Below are 26,783 nucleotides of genomic sequence, written 5' to 3' on the forward strand. Positions count from 1 at the left end.
CATGGCTGCTGAAAGGTAGGGAGGCAAAAAGGTCCATTCAAAGATGGTCATTAAGGGGTTAATGGGGCATCTGAAAAGCTGTTTGAGTCACCTGGGGAATTGTAGCAGCCACTGAGGGAAGGGAATGCAGCGTTGTGTCCATTAGGCCTTATTCACACGAACGTGTTATACGTCCATGCTACGCGCGTGATTTTCACGCGCGTTGCACGGACCTATGTTAATGAATGGGGCCGTTCAGACTATCAGTGAATTTCACGCAGCATGTGTTCGCTGCGTAAAACTCACGACGTCCTATATTTGGCCTTGTTTCGCGCAGCACACACCCATTGAAGTCAATGGGTGCATGCAAATCGTGATGCGCGCTACAGTAGTACAAATAATTAACGAAAACAGAAAAGCACCACGTAAACATTCAGTGTCATAATGATGGCGGCTGCGCGAAAATCACGCAGCCTCGCATCATATGGTGATGACACACGGACCTTTTGCGCACGTGCAAAACGGACATGTCCGTGTGAATAAGGCTGGGGCACTTATGGGGGCATCTAAGGTACTCATACCAAAATATGCATCAATTATGGGGCGTTTGAGATACTTATAGGGTATCTGAGGCTGAAAGTGAGTGTATGTGACTCACACAAATAACGCTATATGCTGCAGAACTTCCCCATGTGAATTTACAATCGTTGATGGACGTATATATAATATATATATATATATATATATATATATATATATATATATATATATATATATATATATACATACACGCGCTATGGTGCATTCTGAAATATTAAAACAAATCGCGGAAAAGAACCATTAATAGCCGTTATTAACACCATTGTCCCCTTGGCCTTCCGCCACTTTTTACGCCTTTTGTTCGTTTTGAAAATGACTAAACAAGCCCCGCCCAGTCCTCCGGAAATAACCGAAGAGCAGCGCTTTAGTCTATGGTTTTTTTCGTTCCGGGAGTAGGCGATGCTACGATTAAGCTCCACCCTTTATTCCGGAAACAGTCGAAGCAGTTAGGTAAGTGTGGAGGAGCTGTTGCCTCGTTTTCCTGTTCGGGACCGTGGAGCGCGGATAGAAGGAGTGTGCGGGAGACGCTCTCAGACAGGCCGCAGTTGTGCTACTAGAGGCCGTCATCATGTCTGAATTCGACGAGTTCGAGCGACAGCTAAACGAAAATAAGCAAGGTGAGCGTTGACTGTGGCCTACCATGGGCCGATGGCGCGAGATGTGCGTGTCTTTGTCCTCTTGGGGCGGTGACTGGTTTATGGTTTCGGTAACAGACGGAGACCCGGGAGACGGTGATTTTTTTTTTTTTTCCCCACTCTTTTACACACGTTTCCTTTTTCCCCTTTAATGGTGGCGCCCCATTCTGGCGCGACTTCCCTTTTCTATGAGGCCTAGCACGGGCATGGGCCTAGATTTCTGCCGGTTAGAGAACCTGCCTTTACAGGGTGATGTGGTTTCTATAAAAATAATTGTGTGTTTGTTCGTTTTAATAGCGACACTACCTGTCCACCAATGACTTTTTTTGCGGTTTTCTTCTGTGCTTCGGCCTTATTACTCGCTAGAGGTTGTAGTGTTTGTGACCATGCTGTAACATGAAGGCTGCGGGGTTACTTTTATTGTTCTTGTAGCATTCTAGTTAACCGTGAGATCTCCAATCCATCCAGAGAACAAATATTCAACTATTGGCTCCAGCTCCTCTTATGTAGGGTTAGGCCTCATTCATAATGCTCGATTACAATGTTACCGGATCAGCTGTTTCTACAAATGAACGTGGCCAATTATTACCAGATAGTTTTCAAAAATGGCAAATTTGTCTAGTGTCCTTGAAGTTGTTTGCCAGGACCCCTTTATGAGCCAGAATGGATCTGGAGCATTCATTACAAGGGTGCTCATTCATTTTTAACCCCTGCAGGGTGACCTTTTTAAAAAGGGATTGTCTCCCCATGCTCAATCTCTTTCCTCTCTCCACATAGAGGGTGGTATGTCCCGTCCCCCCCCCCAGTCAACCCCTTTAAGATTCAGTGACTGTTTCCTTAGGCCCCATGCACACGACCGTGCCCGCGATTGCGGGCACGGCCGGCCGCTGACTGACAGCCGCATTTTCGGGCCGTGCTCCCATACAAAGTATGGAAGCACGGCCCGCAAAATGCGAAAGAACGGACATGTTCCATAATTCCTGGAACATTTCCACGGCACTGACACCCTTCCGTAGTGCTACGGCAAGGTGTCAGTGTTCAATGAAAGTGAATGGCTCCGTTTTTGCGGAACGCAGTTGCGGTCCGCAAAAACTGAGGTTTTTTGCTGTCGTGTGCATGGGGCCTTAGGGTCCCCCGATATGGGCCATAAAAATGAGCGCTGATCAATGAGATCTAGATGATCGGCGCTCCTTTCACAAGGAGCAATAATGGGTTCTCTGGGGGACATCCGATCGTTCCTACGATCATTCCCATACACCTATCATGTTGGCAGCACGTCTACATTCCGTAAGTTTTCAGTGTTTCGTTTTTAAATGTTTTGGTTTTTTTCCTAATCTCATCCGCTCTGCTGCTACTGTAATACTCTGCAGATTTTCCACAATGAAATCCATTGCTGAAAATCCGTAGAATTTACGCCACGTGTGAGGGTATGTTCCCACAAGCTGCATGTGCTGCATAAAAGTATGCAGCGTACGTGATCTAGAACCTGCAGGGAATTCCGCCCGACAAATCGCACCAGATTTTCGATGCAGATTTTCACCTGGAATCGCCGCTATTTATGGTGCTGAGTTGTTTTTGAAGTATTTTCCCTATGTACTTCAATGGGGAGGCAAACAGATAGCAAATGTTGCGATTCAGCCTTAAACCTGAAAAAACAACCACTTTAGGCTTCGTTCACATCTGCGTCAGGGCTCCGTTCCGTCTGAACGGAGCCCTGACTGACAAACTGAAAGCATAGGTTTCCATCACCATTCATTTCAATGGTGACGGATCCGGTGCCAGTGGTTTCAGTTTCTCTGTCGTTTTGACTGGATAAATACTGTAGTAGACTATGGTATTCATCCCACCAAAACAACGGAGACAAACTGAAACCATTGGCACCGGATCAGTCACCATTGAAATGAATGGTGATGGAAACGGAAACCTATGGTTTCAGTTTGTCAGTCAGAGCTCCGTTCTGACGGAACGGAGCCCTGACGCAGATGTGAACATAGCCTTATCTGTTAAAAAAAAAAAAAAGGGGGTCCCGTTTTGTCATAGCAACGACTTCTCCTCTTAGCAATCTGGCCTCCTGGGATGTCATTTCATCCCATGTGACTTCTGCATCTTCACCACAGGAGGCTGGGCTAAACGGAGAACAGAGGGACGTGTTGCTATGACAATGCCTTGGGGAGTAAGTATTGATTATTATTTTTTTTTCTTCCCTTCAAACTTCGTTTTCCGCAGCAGAGATTTTGGGTGACACACTGGTTTTTTTTTTTAGCTTAATTTCTCTGCGGGTTCCAGGTCGGATATGTTGCGTACTTTTATGCAGTGTATACGACCTGTGGGAACATACCCTTACACTTCTCACATAAATGTGGGTCAGAAAATTCTGCAGGAAATTCACTCGAAAAAGTCGCACCGAATCATACTTATTTTAGTGTGGATTTTTGGGCACATTCACCATTGCAGAATACAGTGGACAGACTATACTCTCCTGCCCTGGTGCTTCTTTAGTGATGTGTCCCTTCTCCCCCGGTGAGTCTCTGTACAGCCGGCCTCTTGTTTGTAGTGTTTCAAAGATGTGGCCGCTGCAGCCTGTTAATGAAATGTCATCAAAGGAGGCTAGTCCCACAGACCGATATCAGCCAGGGGAGCAAGGACGCAACGCTACAAGAGCAAGTGTAGCCTTTTTATTTTTCTAATTGAACACAATAACAAATTTTGATGTACAGATTTGGTCTTCCACATTCTACTCAATGGGGAAAATTGACAACAAATGCACCACCATTACTGCGGATATAAAAATCTCCACTGAAAGTCAATTTCTGAATGGAAAATCCAGAGTTAATGAGGTTTGTTAAAAATCTCATTCACATTGCTGCTACCATAATGAGCTGTAAATTTTCCTTCCTCAAATCTGTGTGAGGGCAGCCTTAACCCCTTCCTCCAGCCACTTCTGGCCTTACTGGCAGCCTAATTTTTCAAATCTGATAGGTGTCACTTTGTGGTAATAACTTTATAATGCTTTTACCTATCCGAGAAAATCGGAGATTGTCTTCTCATGACATGTTGTATTTTGTCAAAGGAAAAAATTTGGTAGATATATTCAGTGTTTAGTTGTGAAATACACCAAAATGTGAGAATTTAGAAAAATTCTAATTTGTTTAAAGTGTAGCTAAACGTTCAACAAACTTCTGACATGTCATAGAGACATGTCAGAAGTTTGGATTGGTGGGGGTTCGAGCACTGAGACCCCCACCAATCGCTAGAACAAAGCAGCTGAAGGTCTCGTGTTAGCGCTCAGCTGCTTAGTTTCTGTTCGGCTTTTTACGGAAAGCCGATGTATCGGAGTACGGGCTCATAGACTTTCTATTGAGTCCGTACACCGATACGTTTATTTCCGTAAATAGCCGAATAGACACGAAGCAGATGAGCGCTCACACAAGACCTTCAGCTGTTTAGTTCTAGAGATTGGTGATGGTCTCAGTGCTCGGACCTCCATCAATCCAAACTTCTGACATGTCACTATGACATGTCAGAAGTTTGTCAAACGTTTAGCTACACTTTAAATTTCAACGTATTTGCTTGTAAGACAAATGGGAAAATGTGCCAAAAAAACGGTCGAAAATGCCTCCCATTGATTTCAATGGGAGACGGAGGCGTTTGTTTCCCGTGAGCGGATAAACCGGCTCGCGGGGGGAAAGGGACATGCCCTATCTTTGGGTTTTTACGCTTCTGACCTCCCATTGACATCAATGGGAGGCAGAAGAATGGTATTCCGTGGCGTTTTTTTTGCCCGCGGTGCTCAGTGGGCGAAAAGCGCCGCAAGAATCCTCGTGCCGACAGAGCAAAATCTGCCTCAAAATTAACGGAATTTTGAGGCAGATTTTCCTTCTGCGGAAAAACTCAGTGTGAACCCTGCCTTATAAGTTTAGCAACAATTTCTCACATTTTCAAGAGAATTTCAGAAACCTATTTTTTAATGGACAAGTTCAGTTCTGAAGTGGCTTTGAGGGGCCAGTGTATATTAGAAACCCACAAATCACCCCATTTTTCAAAACCGCATTTAGGAAGTTTCTTAACCCTTTAAGTTAAAGAAAGTATAGGTGAAATTTCCCAGTTTAAGGCCCCATGCACATAAATGTGCTTTTGCGGCCGCAATTCCCCCGAAAATCCACGGGAACATTGCGTCCCCATTCATTTCTGTGGGGCCATGCACACGACCGGGCAAGTCTTATTACGGCCGTGTTCTGCAGTCCAGGCTTACAGCAAATAATGGCCGCTGCCATGTGCACGGCCCGCGATTTTCGGGTGACCTCCGGCCGAACCGACAATCTAAGCCGTGCACATGGCTTTGGTCGTGTGCATGAGGCCTAATTGTTTTTTGCAGAAAATCTGTTTTAATCAATTTTTTTGCTGTAACAAAGGTTTTACCAGAGAAGCACAACTCCATATTTATTGACCAAATGCTACAGTTTTTAGAAATATCCCACATGTGGCCCTAGTGTGCAAATGGACTGAAGCAATTTCTCCCGCTTATGGCAATACCCCTTATGTGGTAATAAATTGCTGTTTGGGCACATGGCAGGGCTCAGAATGGAAGGAGCGCCGTTTGGCTTTTAGCGCTCATGTTTTTGCTGGAATTGTTTTCGGGTGCCATGTCGCATTTTCAAAGACCCTGAGGTACTAAAGCAATGGAAAACCCACAAAAGTGACCCAATTTGGGAAACTACAGCCCTCAAGGAATTTATCAAGGGGTATACTGAGCATTTTGATCCCTCGGGTGTTTTGCAGAATTTAGTCTAATTAGGCAGTGAAAATGAAAATCTAAGTTTTTGTTAAAAATAAAATGAAGTTTTAGCGCAGATTTTTTTTGATCTTCACAATAAAGGAGAAAAAGCACCTCAAAATTTGTAAAGCAACCTCTTCTGAGCACAGCAATACCCCATATGTGGCAAACTGCTGTTTGGAACCACGGCATGGCTTAGAAGGGAAGGAGCACCATTTGGCTTTTGGAGCTCAAATTTTGCTGCAATGGGTTGTGGCGCCGTGTCACATTTGCGAAGCCCCTGCGGGACCATTCAGTGGAAGTACCCGTCCCCCAAAAACAAGTTTGGGGAACCTTCCCATTGGGGAACCTACAGCCCTTAAGTAATTTATCCAGGGGTATAACGAACATCTAGACAGCACAGGTCTTGTAGAATTTATTAGAATTAGGTAGTGAAAATAAATACCAAAGTCGTTCCCCCCCCCCCACTAAAATGTTAAATTTTTTTTAATTTCCACAGGATAAACGTGAAAAAGCACCTTAACATTTGTAAAGCAATTTTCTCCCGAGTACCCCACATGTGGTCATAAACTGCTGTTTGGACACACGGCAGGGCTCAGGAAGGCAGGAGCGCTAATTAGCATGCAGATTTTGCTGGTTTGGTTTTTGGGTGCCATGTCGCATTTGCAAAACCCCTGAAGTTCCCGAGTACACTGGAAGCCCCCAAAAAGTGACCCCATTTTGGAAAGTACACCCCTCAAGGCATTTATCATTTGCCTGGACATATGACAGGGCTCAGGTAGTGAAGAACATGTTCATTTGAGGCCTATTTTGGTGTAATTCACAGCATTGACCCACAATTGCAGGGTTCGGAGGTCAAATTGTAAAAAAAAAAAAAGACAAATTTCTCTTTTTTGAAATCTACACATCTTAACCCGTTAGTGACCACCAATACGCCTTTTCACGGCGGCCATTAGTGGGCTTTATGCTGATGCATAAGCCTTTTTACTGCGCTGCATCAGAATACGTAAACAGCAGGGAGCTGTTAAATCTCCCTTCTCTCAGCTGCCAGAGGTAGCTGGGGGCATCCCCACTCGAACGTGTGAGATCGATATCAGTATTGATCTCGCCCGTTTAACCACTCCGATGTGGCGCTCAATAGCGTGAGCTGCATCTGAGTGGTTTTGGAGAGAGGGGCAGGGAGCTCCCTCAAATCCCACCAACACCTGGTGATAAGATCGACTAATAAAGGCCCCCAGGTCTGCCTGCTAGGTCATGCCAGAGGCATGTCCTAGCAGATGCCTGTCCGTTTTGAAACGGACAGGCAGTAATACACTGCAATACAAAAGTATTGCAGTGTATTATAATAGCGATCGGATGGAGCAGTCCTAGTCTTATCTGATGCTAATTAGCAGCTCACATTAGTGTCCTGAGACTCTTTGCCGGAGGGAAGAGGGAGAATCATCCAGGCACAGAGACCAGTGCACAGTCTCTTCCATGCGCTCTGCTGCTGCTGGTTATACTAAAGAGAACTGTGTAGTGTATAGAGGGAGAGAGACCTTCCTGACGTCACGATGGGGGCGTGCACATCTGTCAGGATGGGGCCACCACCCACCCGTACTCCTAGGCAGCAGAATCTGTACACTGATACATTCAAATGGTGTATGGATTTCTGCTAGCAACAAGAGAAATACAAGAAATAAAATGTGGTAGAAAAGTGTCAGTGGCCATTTAAAACACATATAACACAAAAAGGAGCCCAAATTCATTAATAAAGTAGATTACAAAATATATTTATATTACACATGCTGCTAGAAAAATAAAAAGTTGATTGAACGTTTAGTTATGCTTTAATAAAAGTTAATCAATAAATATGTACCTCAAAATGGTGCTATTAAAAAATACAACTTGTTCCGCAAAAAACAAGACCTTTATACAGCAATGTCGACACAAATAAAAAAGTTATAGCTCTTGGAATGCGACGATGGAAAGACTTAAAAACCTTGGTCATTAAGGTTTAAAATAGGCTGGTCATTAAGGGGTTAAGGCATTTGTTAAGGGGTGCAGTGAGTGTTTGACCCAAAGGCTGGGTTCACACGACCTATTTTCAGGCATAAACGAGGCGTATTATGCCTCGTTTTACGTCTGAAAATAAGGCTACAATACGTCGGCAAACATCTGCTCATTCATTTGAATGGGTTTGCCGACGTATTGTGCAGACGACCTGTAATTTACGCGTCGTCGTTCAAACGACGACGCGTAAATTGACTGCCTAGGCAAAGAAGTGCAGGGCACTTCTTTGCATCGTAATTTGAGCTGTTCATTGAACTCAATGAAGCACAGCTCAAGATTTACGAGCGTCTCAGACGCCTCGCAAAATACGAGGAGGAGCTTTTACGTGTGAAACGAGGCAGCTGTTTTCTCTTGAAAACAGTGTCATTTCACACGTAAATGACAGCTAGCGTGTGCACATACCCAAAAGCTGTTTTGTTTTTTTTACTAGAAAATAATGTGCAGTGGATTTTCCACTGATGTGTAGTTTTAGTGCACAATGTTATACCCATCTCGTGCCACTGAAGACAAATACCTCAAACTGTTAAGCAGGTTCTCCCGGGTATAGGGATGCCATATGTGTGGATGTAAACTGCTGTTTGGGCACGCTGAATGGAGGGAATGCCACTTGCTTTTTGGAGCGCAGATTTTGCTTGGTGGTTCTTGGTGGTATTTCAATTTATAATGTGGGGGCACATGTAAGCTGTGGGTAGCACATCAGGCATAATAAGCGGGTATAATGCGGTAAATAAATATCCGCAGTGATAACAGCCTCCTGTCTTTTTCAGGCACTATTGGGGGCATTATACTGTGTGGGGGACTTTATACTGTGTGGGGGACTTTATACTGTGTGGGGGCAGTTATGGGTGGGCAGTTGTACTGTGGGGGCACTCATGGCGGAATTATGTGTGGGACTCCTTTTGGACATTATACTGTGTGGGGGTCAGTGTCAGGGGGTATATTATATAAAGTAGTATACAGCAGGCTGAGGGGATAAATATTATCCTAGCGTGCACATAGTGGGCGTGGCTTGCAAAAGGGGAGTGGTCTAAATAATCGTAATCGAGTTTACATATTCAATTAATCATGATTTTGATTTGGGTCATAATTGCCCAGCCCTACCTTCGCCCCAGTCTGAGGTCCTGAGCACTCGATCTGATTTTCAATAAGAATTAGGGATGCACGATGCATCGAAACTTTGATACTGTTTCGATACTCTGCATCCCCAAACGGTTCGATACCCTTCATGTATTTCGATACTTCGCTCTGCAGTCGTACACATGAATGTATGAGAGCGAGGCTGCGGCTGTGTGATAGTCATTGCCCCGCTCCTGACAAGTGCGCGCCGTCAGGATGATGCGATGCGGCCAGAGCTGCACTAATAATTGCCAGCAATGAAGACAGAACATTGCGGGCGCACTAGAAAACACCCCTATGTTCTGTCCTCCATGCCTGCAGCCGCATCGCCTCATGCTGACCGCGCGCGCACTTACGGTCAGGAGCGGGGCAATGGCTATATTACACAGCTGCAGCCTCGCTCTATAACGGCAGAGATCAGAGAAACCTCTCATCTCCGCCGCTATTCTCCTGAATGCTGCCATCAAAGCTGACTGCAGCATTCGTTAGGAAAGTGAGGAAGGGGGGATGCCCCTTGGTTCCGCGTCACAGGATTCCCTGTGACGAGATTGAGGGACACACCATATATGGGCAGACAGCCCAGGGTCCATTGAAGGACCCCAGGGCTGTCTTACCATATTTCCTGTTAGGGCATACTTGGGTATGTCCTAACAACTGCCTGTCTACTATCCGTACACAAGCTAATGTACTGGCATATAGATATATGCCAGTACATTAAAGTTTAAAAATAAAAGTAAAAACAAGGTAATAAAAAAAAAAAAATACACATTCACTTATTTTAATGTTTATTGTAAAAAAAAGTCTCTACATAAAATATACATATTCAGTATTGGCGCGGCCGTAATAACCTACAGAACAATTTTTTTTGCATCATTTATGTGTGCGCTGTAAAAAAATAAAATAAAAACTGCTTTTTCACGTGTGCGGCACGCGGTGTGATGAATTTAACCTCCATGTGCCTCACATTAATACCCCATGTACCTTACACATTAACCCATTATGAGTGAGAAACCTGATGGGGTTAATTACTATTGTTGTGAGGCACATTCAAAAATTCATCACACCTTGCGCCTCACATCAGAAAACGGAAGAACTTCTTTTTTTTTTTATTTTTATTTTGTTTCTGTTGGCAAAGTATAGTTTTGGTATCGAAATCGCAATACTACACGAAGTATCGGTATCGAAGTCCAAATTCTGGTATCGTGACATCCCTAATAAGAATTTCTCTGTTCTTTGGTCAGGGTTAAGGGAAAGATGAATGGAGCAGTCTCCCTGTCCCAGCTGCTGAGAAACACACCCTCACAGCACGATGCTGCCCCCACCATGCTCCACTGTGGGTATGGCATTGGGCAGGTGATGAGCAGTGCCTGGTTTCCTCCAGACATGACTCTTAGAATTGAGGCCAAACAATTCAATCTTGGTTTCATCAGACCAGAATATGGTTTCTCACAGTCCTGTATGTGCTTTTTTGCAAAAGGTGGGATTTCACGTGTCTTGTTTTTGTTTTATTTATTTTTTTAAATTTTTTTTTTTACTGAGGGGAGGCTCTTCCGTCTGCTCTGATATAACGCCTAGATTAGTGGAGGTCCTCAGTGATAGTTGACCTTCTGGAAGTTTCACACAGGATCTTTTGAGCTCAGCCAGAGATACCATTGGGTTCTTGGTCACCTCTCTTAGGCCCCATGCACACGACAGTATTTTTCATCCGTAATTACGGACCCATTCATTTCTATTGGCCACGGACACCTTTCAGTATTTTTACTGATGGGTGTCAGTGCTCATACAGATGACATACGGATGTGCGTCCATATACCGTCCGTATTTATGGAAACATTGCTATACAACATGCTGGTGACATCATTTGCATGCTCCCTCTTTTTTCATGGACCCGCATACACGGATGCAATACGGACCGTGTTTACGGCCGCCATTCCGTATATACTGATGGTAAATACGGATCAGTAAGTATCCTCATTCCGATAGTATTTCTTGATAGATGAAAATACTGTTCTGTGCATGGGGCCTTAGCAAGGCCTTCCTCCTCTTATTTAGTTTGCTGGGGCAGCCAGCTATAGAAAGTCCAGATTGTTCGAAACTTCTTCAATTTCAGAATTATGGAGGTCACTCAATCCTGTCTCTTGAGTTCTACAGGTAGTTTCCTCCTCATGGCTTGGTTTTTGCTCTGATATGCATTGTCAGCAGTGAGCACATATATGGACAGGGGTGTGTCTTTCAAAATCATGTCCAATCAAATGAATTTATCACAGGTGGACCCCAATCAAGGTGTGGAAACACTTCAAAGATCTAGAGAAATGGGAGGTCCCCCATAATGAAAGTTCAAGTGTCATAGCAAAGGGTCTGAATAATCCATGCGAAATTGAGTTTTTGCTTTTCTAATATGAAAAAAAATCTAATTTTGTTTTCACTGTCATTGTGCGTTATTGGGTGCAGAATGATGGGATGGAAAACGTAAGTTTTTATTTTTATAACAAGGCTTCACCATAACAAAATGTGAATGTAAAACTGTCTGAAGACTTTCCAAATGCACTGTATATATAATCTGCAGGATATGTTATAAATGTATAATTGCTGGGCGCCCCACCACTGGGTTCCCCACCGATCGCTAGAACCAGGGTGCAGATGCCCACTTCTCTTCACTGCATGATCGCAGTGATCTTCACCTCCATACAATGTCTATGGGGCTGACAGACTGCAGAGCACTGTACTCCGCTGTCTGTCGGCACCATAGACATAGAATGGAGCGACATTGCAAATGAGCAAGCGATGCTCCTTTCAAAGTCCTCCTCCCTTGATCGTACAGTGAGGGGGGGGGGGGGTCAGGGCCCCTTTTCTAGTGGTTGTGGAGGGCCCAGTAGTAGAGCCCCCAGTTGTTATATATTTATCACCTATTGGATAGATGTAAAATGTATCCAACAGCATGTGCCTGCAACAGTCTTTTGCTGCAGATTTTCTGTCTGAAAAACCGAATGTAAGATCTGCAATATGTGCAGGGGACCTCAGGCTGAATTTGCACGTGCAGGTTTTTAGTTTTTTTTTAAGCCAAAACCAGGAGTGGATTGAAATAAATGGAGAAGTAGTATCTTTCTTTTATTCTTAATTTATAATCTACACCAGGTTTTGGATTTATATAACTGCATTAAAAAAAAACTTGAAGTAAAACTGCACATGTGAATACACCCTTAAATAAATAGTTATGTGAATTGCCAAATTCTGAAATGTTAATTATTCACTACATAAACTTTTTTTTTTTTATAACCAAGAACGGGACAAAGAGAACCGCCATCGGAAACGCAGTCACAGCCGTTCTAGAAGTCGAGACCGAAAGCGGCGAAGTCGTAGCAGGGACAGAAGAGCTAGAGAACAGCGCAGTGGATCAAGAGACCGGCGGAGACGCAGGTTATTGTTTGTTTGTTAATGTTCATAATAATTCAGGCATACATAGACATGGCTTTTTATCCGAGATGAAACACAAGCAAGATACATGTATGCTAAGACTGCTGCTTGAAATGAATATAAAACCTATAGAAAATCAACATTCCTGCACCAGTATCTACTTATTGCTGTATAAAATATTGTTAAGCATTCCAGATGCACATCAACAATATATCAAACTTTATTTGGGAAAGAGTTCAGATTGTGGATATTGGTTGTGTCTTTAGTGAGGGGAGTTTAATATTTTTTTCTAATACAATGGCTGGTGGAGAGGAGACTGAGTAAACCGTTGTCACTATTGGGCGACCCGGTGGGTCAATTAATGTCTTCTGCACTATTGACAGTATGTAGAAAAAACAGGATGGACTGGCCGGCTTATAAGAAAGATTGAGACAATTATCAGACAGTGTTACTTATAAAAGTTTGGATGCCGAATTGCCGGTCCTATTTTTGATTGAGCAGAAAGTGAAAAATATTGCAGAGAATTATCTAAAGTTCGGTAATAGATAAAAAAAAAAAAAAAAAGCTAGAATATCTGATCAAAGATTCTCTTATTATACTGGTCTTTTACATACTGCCAAAAGCGCATAAAACATTGTTTGAACACAATTAACCCCTTAGTGACCACCAATACGCCTTTTCACCTCGGTCACTAAGGGGCCTTAGGCTAGGCTGACGCCTTTTCACGTGAGCCTAGTCTAAGTCCTGCACGACAGCTGGGCTCCTGCTCCAACGCCCGCGATCGAAGTTTACTTCGATCACGGCCGTTTAACTCGTTAAATGCCGCCGTCCATAGCGACCGCGGCATTTAACTTTGTTTACAGAGGTAGTGAGCTCCCTCTGCCACCCATCGGCGGCCCGCAAATGCAATCGCGTGTCTCAATGGGGTGTCATGGCAGCCGGGGGCTTGATAAAAGCCCCCAGGTCTGCCCTAGACATATGCCTATTAGGATTAGCCGGAGGCACGTCCTAACAGATTGCCTGTCAGATTTACACTGACAGGCAATAATGCTCTGGTATACGAAGTATACCAGAGCATTATATCAGCGATCTGAAGATCGCACAGTAAAGTCCCCTAGTGGGACTAATGAAATAAGTAATAAATGTGAAATAAAGATTATTAATAAAAATTACAGTAAAAAAAAACAATTTTTTTCCATTAAAAGTGGTTTTATTTAGTAAAAGTGTAAAAAATAAAAGTACACATATATGGTATCGGCGTGACCGTAATGACTCTATTAAAGTTAATATGTAACTTAAACCGCAAGGTGAACACCGTAAAAAAAAAAAAACACAAAAAACAATGGCGAAATTGCAATTTTTTTCCATTGCCCCCAAAAAAGTCATAATAAAAATGAATCAAGTGCCATGTACCCCAAAACAGTACCAATCAAAACTGTCTCGTCCTGCAGAAAACAAGCCCAAAGAAATCACTGCATTGATGGAAAAATAAAAAAATTACAGCTCTTGGAAAGCGACGATGCAAAAACAAATAATTTTAGTTCAAAAGGGTTTTTATTGTGCAAAAGTCGTAAAACATAAAAAACCTCTACATATGTGGTATCGCCGTAATCGTACCGACCCATAGAATAAAGGTAACATGTTTACGTCGCACAGTGAATGGCGTCAATTTAAAAACGCATAGAACAATAGCGGAATTTCAGTTTTTTTTTTTTTTAGAATCTCCCCAAAAAAAGTTAATAAAAAAATTATATGTACCCTAAAATGGTGCTATTAAAAAGTACAACTAATCCCGCAAAAAACAAGTCCTCATACAGCTATGTATAAAATAAAAGTTATAGCTCTTTGAATGCGACTATAGAAAAACGAATAAAATAGCTTGGTCATTAGGGCCTAAAATGGGCTGGTCACTAAGGGGTTAAGTAGCCATTTACTTCTGACCACCTTCCCGTATATTTACAGATGGGTTTCCGTGCCGTAGAAAATGTAGAACATGTCCTTTTTCTGACCGTAATTACGGCACCATCTAAATAGAAGCCTATGGGCGCTACCATAATTAGACTGCTACGGATGTGTAGCCGTCCATAATTATTGAAGCGTTGCTAGGCGAAGCCAGGTTTGCTTATGTTGCAAATTTGTGGTTTCCATCTTTTTGCATGGATCCGTGTTTACGGACCAAATTGACGTATGGATGAAAATACGGTCGTGTGCATGGGGCCTTACAGCCCAGTCACAGTGGAGAGAAGACATGGCTGGATGATAGATATGTCCCAATTCTCCTCCAGCATTATCAACTCTAAGGGTATGTTCACACGGCCTATTTTCGGCCGTTTTTCTGGCCGTAAACTGCTGAAAAATCAGAGGCTGAATGCCTCCAAACATCTGCCTATTGATTTCTATGGGAAATATGGCATTCTGTTCAGACGGGCCGTCTGATTTAGGATCGGCGTTTGCAGGTAGGTCGATGTAGCTACTTGCCTGCAAACGCTGCTGCTGAATCAACTGTAGCCTCTGGTGCCGATGTGTCCTCGCTCGTCAGACACAATGCAGGAAGTGACGTCACAGCGTGATCTCTCGAGAACACGCTGTCTGTGCACTGCCAGAAGCTGGGTGGTAACGAAGAGAAGTGGATGATGCTGATTCATCAGCATCATACACTTCTATTCACAACGCCCAGCTAGTAAAACAAGTAAAAACGCCCAGATGTACATACACAATACACGCCCAGTTGTACTTTAGAAAGCCTCATTTACATAAATATAAAAATGGTCATAACTTGGCCAAAAATGCTCGTTTTTAAAAAAACAAACGCCGATCTGCTGCAATAGGAGATGGGGGTTGCAAAATCTGGCGACAGAGCCTCTTTAAAAAACGGCCGTAAAAAACAGTGACAATCCCGAGTGGCTTAAAAAACGTCTGAAAATCAGGAGCTGTTTTCCCTTGAAAACCGCTCTGTATTTTCGGTTCAGCGTGTGCACATACCCTAATTCCTCAATCTTGTTGAGTCTTCTGGCATTAGTATACATGCACTTTATATTTTTATCCGTACCGCTTTTCTTCTTATTCCTATTAACTGTTCCAACCCATTCCTCTATTCTACCCCATGTTCATTTCTCAGCCCCAGCTCTCTAAAGTTTAAAGGAGAAAAGCAATTCTGCACACTTGCTAAAATAAAGTATTTAAATATAGTGCAACGTGTGCTGTTTTCCCCAAATTGCGCGTGTATATTGAGGTAAATGGCGCATAAAAAAAAAAATCTATTTACAAAAAAATCTATGTAAGGCCTCATGCACACGACCATAGATTATATCCGGAATTATGGACCCATTCAATTTTAAGGCCGCCTGACACCTTCATGTATATTTACAGGATTGTGTCCGGCAGGAGAAAGTTTCAGTAAAAAATAGGACTTGTCCTATGTTTTCTTATCTTACGGACCGTTCTTCCATACTTTGATGGGAGCATGGCCTGCAAATGCGGGTAACTCTGTGGTCTGCAGTGCCCATAATCGCTGACCGGGATTACGGCTGTGTGCAGGGGGCCTAAATCAGTTGCGTGGTGTGTGAAGGTTGCAGTTCTGACTTTCACGACTCAATACTTTATCCTAGAAAGAGTGGTGAGGGAGCTTTGTGACTGCAATGCCGAACCTCATTTATGTGTCTGTTTTTGTTTTTCTTCAACCCCTTAATGACCAGCCTATTTTAGACCTTAACCCGTTAGTGACCGGCCCATCGTGTTTCTACGTCGGTCACTAACGGGCCTTATTCCGATGCAATAGACTTTTTACGTTGCGGCATCGGAATAAGTAAACAGAGGAGGGAGCTGTCAAATCTCCCTGCTCTCAGCTGGGGGCGTCCCTGCTCTGCCGGATGAGATCGATATTAGTATCGATCTCCCCCGTTTAACCCCTCAGATGCGGTGCTCAATAGCGAGCACCGCATCTGAGTGGTTTTGGAGAGAGAGAGGGAGGGAGCTCCCTCTCTCTCCCACCGACACCCGGCGATACGATCGCCGAGTGTCTGTGTCTCCAATGGCAGCCGGGGGTCTAATAAAGGCCCCCAGGTCTGCCTGGAGTGAATGCTTGCTAGATCATGCCGCAGGCATGACCTAGCAGATGCCTGTCCGTGTTAAACGGACAGGCAGTAATACACTGCAATACAAAAGTATTGCAGTGTATTATAAATGCAATCGCATATTATAGTCCCCTAGTGGGACTAGTAAAAAAGTTTAATAAAGTTAATTTGAAAAACCCAGTTTTTCCCCTTACAAACTGCTTTAGTATTAAAAAAACAAAATAAAGTTACACATATTTGGTATCGCCGCGTCCGTAACGACCCCGACTATAAATCTATTACATTATTTAACCCGCACGGTGAACGCCGTAAAAAAATGTAATAAACTATGGAAAAATTGCTGTTTTCTGTGAATACTGACTTTAAAAAAATGTGATAAAAAGTGATCAAAAAGTCGCAACTACTCCAAAATGGTACCAATAAAAACTACAAGTCTTCCCGCAAAAAAAAAAGCCCTCATACAACCGCATCGGCGAAAAAATAAAAACTTTACAGCTCTTCAAATCTGGAGACACAAAAATAAATAATTTTGATAAAAAAGGCGTTTTTACTGTGTAAAAGTAGTAAAACATACAAAAACTATACAAATTTGGTATCGTTGCAATCGTAACAACCCGCTGAATAAAGTTATTGTGTTATTTATACCACACGGTAAACGGCGTAGATTTAAGACGTGAAAAAGAGTGGCGAAATGTCAGGTTTTTTTCTATTTCCCCCCCAAATAAAAGTTAATCAATAAATAATGTCCCCCAAAATGGTGCTATTAAAAAATACAACTTGTCCCGCAAAAAACAAGATCTTATACAGCTATGTCGACGCAAAAATAAAAAGGTTATAGCTCTATGAATGCGACGATGGAAAAACTTAAAAAATGGCCTCGTCATTAAGGTTTAAAATAGGCTGGTCATTAAGGGGTTAATGACCAAGCCATTTTTGAAGTTTTTCCATCGTCTCATTCCAAGAGCTATAACATTTTTTATTTTTGCGTCGACATAACTGTATAAGGTCTTGTTTTTTGCGGGACAAGTTGTAATTTTTAATAGCACCATTTTGGGGTATATAGAATTTATTTAACTTTTTTGGGGGGGGGAGAAAAAAAACTGAAATTTCGCCACTTTTTTGCCTCCTAAATTTACGCAGTTTACAGTGTGGTACAAATAACACTAACTTTATTCAGCGGGTTGTTACCGTTGCAACGATACCAAATTTATATAGTTTTTGTATGTTTTACTACTTTCATGCAGTGAAAACACTTTTTTTTTTTTTTTTCAACATTATTTGTTTTTGTGTGTCCATATTTGAAGAGCCAGAACTCTAATTTTTTTCGCCGATGCAGCTGTATGCGGGATGACTTTTGGAGTAGATGTGACTTATTGATCACTTTTTATCAAATTTTCTTTAAGGCTCCAATCACACGAACGTGTTGTGCGACCGAAAATCCACTGGAGAATTGCGGCCCCATTCATTTCTATGGGGCTGTGCACACGACCGTAGTTTTTACAGTCCATGCATGGCCCGGGAGCCCGCACCGCAGAAAGAACGGAAATGTCTGATTACGGCCATCTTCTGCGGTCCGTGCATGGCTGCGATTTGCTCGCGGCTGACAGTTCGCAGCCGGCCGACCCGAAGTTCACGGCACTGGATTCAAAGAAAACCGCAATTTTTGCATGTTTTTTTTATTTTTTATGACTTTCACCGTGCGGGTTAAATTGTGTAATAAGTTTATAGTTGGGGGTCGTGGCGATACCAAATATGTGTAACGTTTTTTTTTTGTTTTTTTTTAACTTTTTTGTTTAATAACAAAGCAGTTTATAAGGGGGGAAAAGTGGTTTTTTTTTCCCCACTTTTTATTAAACTTTTTTTTTTTTTTTTTTTTACTAGTCCGACTAAAGGACTTCACTATGCGATCCTACGATCTTCTGTATTGCAGTGTATTATGCCTGTCCGTGTAAAACACTGGCTATCTCACAGGATGAGAATTCTTGTCCTAATGCGCGAAGTACTTGCCGCTCAGGACGAGTATTCTCGTCCTGTGTAGACAACCAGTTAATGTAATTACATTAAAAAAAACTGTTGTAATTGCATTGATTGCCCCAATATTTTTAATGTGAATACACAGACTACTAAAGCAAATAAATCTGATATGAAAAATGTTTGGTTGTGTAGTTCTATACCCAGCTCAATTATGTTTTTTTTTTATCCTATCTTAGTCGGTCTCCAAGACATGAAAAGAAAAAGAAGGTTCGTAAATACTGGGATGTCCCACCTCCTGGTTTTGAACACATCACACCTATACAGTATAAAGCCATGCAAGGTAATTGGATTTTTAAGTATCCACTTTGAAATAAAGCATGTTAACAAACATATTCGCAAAGGCCGTAATATATTTAAGAACATTGCATTTGTAACCGTAAAATGAATGCAGTTGGCCTTTCAGTGTGTTCGTCATCCATAAAGAATAAAGCGGGTTAAAGAGCTTCTCCACCAGTTTAGAGGGTGCGTTTAGCAGCTCATTACCTCTCCTAGTATTGGAGCTGGGCTGCGTTGATGTAAACGAGGGTGGTTAAGCTGCAAACCCTGGTAAAACCTGGGACAGTCTTTTTGCCCTGCCGTCTCTGACCACTTGTAGAAAAGTCATTCCCTATCTTGGAGCGGTTTCCACCTCTAAACCTCCATTGAAGTCAATGGGAGGCAGAAAAAAAATGGGACGTTCGTTTGTAGCGTTTTTTTTATGGGCTTTTTGCATTTGCTTAATAAAATTTGGCTAAAAAAAATAAGTTGAAAGTTCATCGAACGTGTGAAGATAATAATTTTGAGGCAGATTTTCATGTTTTGAGGCATTTCTAAATGTTGTATAAAATGGACTAATTTAACCAATTTGTTACATTTTATTCTCCATGTTGTTGTACAGTTTATAATTTGACTTTCACAAATTTTGAGATTTGATATTGTCCTGCTAACATAGCGGCATGGTTCATTCGAGGCGTGTGCTGATGAAGCACACACTGTGTAAGCGACACTAGGCCTCATTTATCAGTACTGTAACAGAGCACTGGCCTTGTTGCCCATGACCGCCGCTCAGTGCAGCTTTAATTTTTCCAGAGCAGTTTTGGAGATGAAAGTGGAGTTCGGATTGGTTTCGATTGGCAAAAAGACCAGTTTTCTAGTTAGTTTTGGTCAGTGAAGCCTGATCTTTTCAGCCCCTGGCTGCATGGCTGGAATACTGCACATTTTACAACCTTATGGTGCTGTGAGCCGTGGGAGGTTTGTTTCTGCCAAGGATACTAAAATACGCCCGTATTACATCTGTGTGAAAGCGGCCTTTGAATGTGAACAATTTTTTAAATGCCGACAATGTGTAAATTTTGAAAGTGGAGAAAATGTTAACCCTTAGTGTACCTTTTACATTCTAGACAAACACCCCTTTCACACGACAGAGTTCGGGCTGTGAAAAACAATCGGACGTGTTTCCCGGCCCGACCGCGGTACAGGGGAATGGACTCCTGGTATCATAGACATTTTATGATCCTAGGAGTCTCTGCCTTCCCGTGGAACTGCTCTTCCGAACTATACTAAATGTTACAGTACGGATCAGCAGTTCTGCGGGGATGGCAGGGACTCTTAGCATCATAATGTCTGATGTCAGGAGTCCCGTTCGCTTGTAACTCGGTCGGGCCGGGAAACGCGGCCAACGCTTGGACCGGTTTTCACAGGCCGAACTCGGTCATGTGCAAGGGCTGTAACAATAGCGTAGGACTTGCAAAATATTTGTTAAAGGTGTTGTCCGGTTGCAACAAATTTTTTTACATTTTGTTTGTATAATTAAGTGGGTTTTCAAGATCTCTGCTTGTTCAGTAGGAATATTCCTTATTTACTTCCAGCGGACAAACTTCTGTCCATGGGCATGTCAGACCCAGCTCTGCATACTGTAATGAGCCGTGCACCTGTCTATTACATGACTATGGACAGAATTGTATCCACTGGAAGTAAGCTATGGATGTTCCTACTGAATCACAACAAGCAGAGATCTTAAACTGAGAAATCAATACAGAAAAAATATTGGAAGGTTGTATAACTTTTCTAAAAGCGGGCAACCCCTTTTAATAATTCTATGGCAGAATTTTGCTGCTTAACCGCAGCATGGACCGTTTAGTCCTGTGCTTCTGTGTGCTCATAACTATGCAGCAGGAGACTATGAAATTGACACTTGTGTACCACCCTGCTGAACTTACTATTGCCATATTAGCATATTTGGTGTAACATTGTGTTTTCTGAGAATACTGGTATTGTGTTAGACCTCTAAGCTTTGCATTAGGTTTGTGCATACATACGGTTTGTGGTTCCTCTAATGACCACACTGCTTCTCCACAACTCGTACTGTTCTGTACTTTTGTAGAAGGTATTCAAATCATTGAAAGTATCAACAATTCCTCTTAATCTTAACTTTTGCGCTCATGTTGTATTTAAAAAAAAAAAATTCATACGTGTGTCCCTTGAGATGAGCCATTTCCCTCCTTTTTTTTTTTTCTCACAATCCTGCTGGCGCTTCTCTGGTCCCCCGTTAGACTGTTTACTAGCCTTCAGCGATGACGTCTCTACATGACTGCTGCAGGTGCGGAGTGTCGAGATGGCATGTCATCGCTGTAGGCCGGTTGGGGACCAGGGAAATGTCACCATGGGAACGCCAGAGGATTAGTGAAGTGAGATTTTTTTTTTTACGTTTTTTTTTCCCCCCACATAAGTGAAATCTGCAAGCAAATCCACAACACTAGGGTTTGGTTTAACGTCATCATTAATGTAAATGGAGAAATTCCACAGCAAGTCCATTCTCGTTCCGTGACCGGAGTTGACGTGTAACAGGTTTAAAAATCTGCACGAGAGGTCAACTTTCGTGGTGCATTTCTGTCCTGTGGACTTCGCCCAAGACCAATGACTGCAGCAGGACACCTCCCCGACTCCTGTCTGCAGTGGGAGATAAAGAATGTCAAGCACCGACCCGTTTGCCAGCCCTAAATGGGGAAGGAAATGAACACCTGAGTGGTCTGCAAGGTTTCTAAAAAAACAGAAAACTTGCAGATTGATAATTGTGGGCGGGTTTGCCCCCTGTTTAATTTTACTGTAAATTTCTATATTTAATCCTACTTCAAAGACTCTAAACAAACTTATCCCGTATAAAGAAATGCACTATGGAAAATAATGTAATTATTAATAGAACGGGTATATTAAGATTTTGATGTCTATTCACTTATCTCACATTCGTGTTGTATACCTTTTTTTTTTATTTTCTTTAAACAGCTGCTGGTCAAATTCCTGCTACAGCATTACTTCCAACCATGACACCTGATGGACTAGCTGTTACACCGACACCAGTGCCTGTTGTGGGTAGTCAGATGACGAGACAAGCCCGTCGTCTTTACGTTGGAAATATTCCATTTGGAATTACTGAGGTACTAAGATTTCTTCTATCAACGTTCATTTTCTCAAATTTTCTTTTCCGTGGTCCTCAATTTATTTGGTTCAGGGGGTATGTGCTTTGTTATATCTGCCTTGTACAGGTTTCTGTATGGTGCGTGTGGTGGGTTTTTTAGTTTGTTTTATTTTTTTATCTTTTTTTGCACCGCCTGTCTTTGGAATCTGATGGTGCTCAAGCTATTTTTATTTCTTTTTAAAATCTACGTAGGCTTTATCTGCTTTGCGGTAAGTTACAGTTCAATGTTTTTTCAAATTAACACGATGCAGCAAAGGTTTTACGAAGCATTTACAAATAGTGTATGCTATTTGTAAGGATAACCTTTTGCAGGTAGGTTGGTAAACCGGCTCTTCTTAGACCACTGGCTTCTTATATCTTTAACTAGGCACATGTGTCTTAAAGTCTGGGTCTCAGTGTTTACTTTTTTTACTTCTGGAAATGGTAACAGTTTTAGACAAAGGAAAGAAGTCCAACTGGCCCTGCTAACTGTATGTATTGCCTCTGTTTCAAAGTTTGGCCAAATTATACTGCGGTTGGTTTGGTGTTTACAGAAATTGGTAATTAGTCTATGTAAACTTTTTTTTAAAGCAAACTTTGAATAAAACCCTTTCCATTTGAAAAAAACAAGATCAAAGAGTTGTTTCCATTTCTTTTTAAAGTGAAAATTGTGGGGCTGAAATCCCTTCGTAGCAAAATAAGTTTGCTACCATCATGAAAGGCAAGTAGGACATTCTAGATCTTACCAATGCTCTCTTTTTATTAGTAGTAGGTACATCAATAAATATGTTTGTGTTTGTTTTTTCCCTTTTTCTTCCCATCACAGGAAGCAATGATGGATTTTTTTAATGCCCAAATGCGCCTTGGTGGTTTAACGCAGGCACCAGGAAATCCAGTCCTTGCAGTCCAGATAAACCAAGATAAAAATTTTGCCTTCTTGGAGGTTAGTGAAAACCTAGATATGCCTTTTGTTAATGGTACAATAAGAATACAGATTTTTACATTGCACCCAACTTTATTTTGTTTTTTAGTTCCGTTCTGTTGATGAGACAACACAGGCAATGGCTTTTGATGGAATAATTTTTCAAGGCCAGTCATTAAAGATTCGTCGCCCACATGATTACCAGCCTTTACCTGGCATGTCTGAAAACCCATCTGTCTATGTTCCAGGTAATCCTTAAATTTGTTTCGGTCTTCATTTCATGCTACTTTATAGTGGTTTGTAAGACACTTCTCTTTTTTTTTTGTGCTTCTATTCTCACGGTCACATCTCTTAAAATGTACCTTTCAATTCAGCAAAAGATTACATTTTGCATTGCCTCCATTATGACTGTTTCCATTCACTTAACAGAGAAATGCTTTTTGAACTAAACAGCCTGGACTCCAGACTTATGCATTGTAGCAAACTACTAGACTTGTGAGCTTGTTGCTGATTCATTGTTTAGACTTGGTAGAATTGTATGCATTTCTCTGCTGAATTCAGGACTAGCTTTGTACCGGTTTGTTTCCTCTGACAGAAAATGAATACATGCAGTACACTACACTTTCATTTATACAGTGGCTAAGCATTATTTATGTAAAGCTGGGAAAATCTTTTAACCTCCCCTTTGTAGACACTGCATTTTTCGTCCATTAGGCTTTTTCTGCAATGCTTCAGTTCACTAAAACGAGAGCTTCATAGCAATGCTCCCAAACTGAATACAGGAGACTAAGACTTCGGTGTGCATTAGCTTGTAACGGTTTAAAGCACAACTACCTCTCCTCAAGATGTTAAAAACGGCTTATAAAGCCTAACTTTAAATGTGGGGCAAGCCCTGCAATAAGTTACATTTGTTTTTTTAAATGACAGGTGGACTTTAAAGTGTTGGCCACATTTTGTAGGTTTTTCAAAAGGGCTTGGTGCTCTGTTTTTCCAGTACACGGCTCCAATTCCCTGCTCCCTCCGAACCCAATGAGTAGTTGTAGGTAAAAAGTTCTGTATTCAGTGAGCACAATCCTGCGGCATCCATAGGCCGACTTTCTTTTATTACTACTGTCACGTGTCCTGGGCGAGCCTGAGATCCGACCTCAGAATCTATGGCCACTTTGTGATTGTGAAAGTCGGTTCTTAAAGGGACTGTGCCTTTTTTTTTTTTTTTTCTTCCCCCTTTTGTAATACAACAATCAAGCAGGTTATGAATGTTATTTAGGTGGGGTCCTGTCCTATGTCTCAGCTGTGGGACAACTTTAAATAAGTTACATTGGTATTAACACTAAAACCTCTACGAATACTTTAACCAAAGTGACACTAAAATAATACTAAGTGGTCTTTGTTTTTTTTTCCCCGTGTTTGTTTGTATGTGTGTCTCTGCCCGTGTGTGTATGTGTGTGTCTCTGTCTGTCATTTTCAATAGGAGTGGTATCCACTGTTGTCCCAGACTCTGCACACAAACTGTTCATTGGAGGTTTACCCAACTATCTGAATGATGACCAGGTAAGTACATGTGTTTGTAGGCTTTCAACTTGATACCATCTAGATTTGCAACAGCATTTCCTTCAGCAATAACTTTACCAGCGGGATAAATGCTGCCTTAACCTTCTCCCGACACACCCGCCACATATATACGGAGCACGCCTGGCGGGTGGAGTATGGAGCGAGTGTGACAGCCGACACTTCCAGGTAACAAGCAGCATCCCACACGTTTAACCCGTTAAATGCCACGGTCAACAGCGACCGCGGCATTTAATTACTAAAAACTGGGTGGTGGCCTGTAACGTTGGAACAGCCCAACCCGCGGCGAGATCGGGGGGGGAGGGTGCAGTTGGTTAGCATGGCAGCCAGCAATATATCGTGCAAGCGATTTAACGATCACTGGTTAAAGTCCCCTAGGGGGGCAAGTAAAAAAAAAAAAACAGTAAGGCCGTGCTTTTGCGGCCCCAATTCCCCCGGAAATCCACGGGAGAATTGCGGCTCCATTCATTTCTATGGGGCCATGCACACAACTGTAGTTTTTACGGTCCGTGCATGGCCCGGGAGCCCGCACCGCAGAAAGAACGGACATGTCTTATTACGGCCGTGTTCTGCGGTCCTGGCTCATTAAAAATAATGGCCGCGGCCATGTTCATGGCCCGCGATTTGTGGGCGGGTCGCGGCTTACAGTCCGCTGCCGGCCGACCCGAAAATCACGTCGCACGTAGCTACGGGTCTTTTGCATGAGGCCTAAAATGTTTTTTTTAATAAATGAAAAAAAATGAAGTAAAAAAAAAACCTTTTCCTATTTTCCCTGAAGCACAATGTAAAAAAAAAAAAAAAAAAAAAAAAACTGCTATTGAGGCTTCCATAAAAGTCTGAGCTATTACAATATATTTAGTCCGCACGGTAAACGCTGTAAAAAAAAAATGTAAAACATCAGAATTGCTGTTTTTTGGTCACTTCATTTCCCACTAAAAATGTAAGTCTCATGTACCCCAAAATGGTACCAATATAAACTACAGCTCTCCTGCAAAAAATAAGCCCTCAACCGCTAAATCGATGGAAAAATAAGTTATGGCTCAAATTTAAGCTTTGTCGCCACAATCTGATTTTTTAACACTCCGTTTATTTCCTTGTAAAAGTCGTAAAACATAAAAAGAACTCTGTTTAAATTGCACGGTGAATGCCGTGAAAACAAAACCACCCAAAAGATTAAGGAATCAGTTTTTCCTATTCCACCCACAGATAGATATAGATATATATAATTTTTTTTTTCTCGTTTCCCACTACATTATATGGTACAATAAATGGTGCTGTGAAAATCTACAACTCCTCCTGCAAAAACCAAGCCCTCATACGGCAATATTGATGGAAAAATAGAAATTACGACTTTTGGAAGATGGGGAGGAAAAAACAAAAGGGGAAATCCGAAAAATGGCTGCGGAGGGAAGGGGTTAATATACTAAATTTACGTATTCGCTTATAAACCGTATCAAAAGTAAACTAGCATGTTATAGCATTTATATACATATGTAAATGCAGGGCTCCTGATTTCAACCATAATGCACCAAAAATGTACAAATCGCTACATAAATTAAGATTTATTTTGTATTTATATTAGAGGCTCTGCCACCAGATTTTGCAACCCCTATCTGCTATTGCAGCAGATCAGCGCTGCAATGTAGATTACAGTAACGTTTAATTTTTTTTTAAACGAGCATTTTTGGCCAAGTTATGACCATTTTTGTATTTATGCAAATTAGGCTTGCAAAAGTCCAAGTGGGTGTGTTTACAGTAAAAGTACAACTGGGCGCGTATCGTGTGTGTAAATCAGGGCGTTTTTACTTCTTGTACTAGCTGGGCGTTCTGACGAATCAGCCTCATCCACTTCTGTTCGTTAACACCCAGCTTCTGGCAGTGCAGACACACAGCGTGTTCTTGAGAGATCACGCTGTGACGTCACTCACTTCCTGCCCCAGGTCCTGCATCGTGTCGGCACCAGAGGCTACAGTTGATTCTGCAGCAGCATCAGCGTTTGCAGGTAAGTAGCTACATCGACTTACCTGCTAACGCTGATGCTGCTGCAGAATCAACTGTAGCCTCTGGTGCCGATGTGTCCTCGCTCGTCCGACACGATGCAGGACCTGGGGCAGGAAGTGCGTGACGACACAGCGTGATCTCTCGAGAACACGCTGTGTCTGCACTGCCAGAAGCTGGGCGT

The 26,783-nt window shown here is 42.2% G+C and overlaps 1 protein-coding gene across 2 annotated transcripts in view; it reads left to right on the forward strand.

Moving 5' to 3' along the window:
* The first annotated feature begins 987 nt into the window (after positions 1-987).
* Positions 988-26,783, forward strand: part of U2AF2 (U2 small nuclear RNA auxiliary factor 2) — a 62,952-nt gene continuing 37,156 nt past the window's right edge. Inside the window, exons 1-7 of one of the 2 annotated variants that reach the window (XM_075840016.1) lie at positions 988-1,196; positions 12,438-12,573; positions 18,854-18,957; positions 21,939-22,090; positions 22,937-23,053; positions 23,142-23,280; positions 24,507-24,583. In XM_075840016.1, the coding sequence (XP_075696131.1) occupies positions 1,148-1,196; positions 12,438-12,573; positions 18,854-18,957; positions 21,939-22,090; positions 22,937-23,053; positions 23,142-23,280; positions 24,507-24,583 (774 nt within the window). In that variant the 5' untranslated portion in view covers positions 988-1,147. Of the gene's footprint in view, positions 1,197-12,437; positions 12,574-18,853; positions 18,958-21,938; positions 22,091-22,936; positions 23,054-23,141; positions 23,281-24,503; positions 24,584-26,783 lie in introns of both variants that reach the window. The other variant, XM_075840015.1, reaches the window with a different exon arrangement.

The sequence above is a fragment of the Rhinoderma darwinii genome, chromosome 10 (assembly GCF_050947455.1).
Source record: "Rhinoderma darwinii isolate aRhiDar2 chromosome 10, aRhiDar2.hap1, whole genome shotgun sequence".
NCBI lineage: Eukaryota > Metazoa > Chordata > Amphibia > Anura > Rhinodermatidae > Rhinoderma > Rhinoderma darwinii.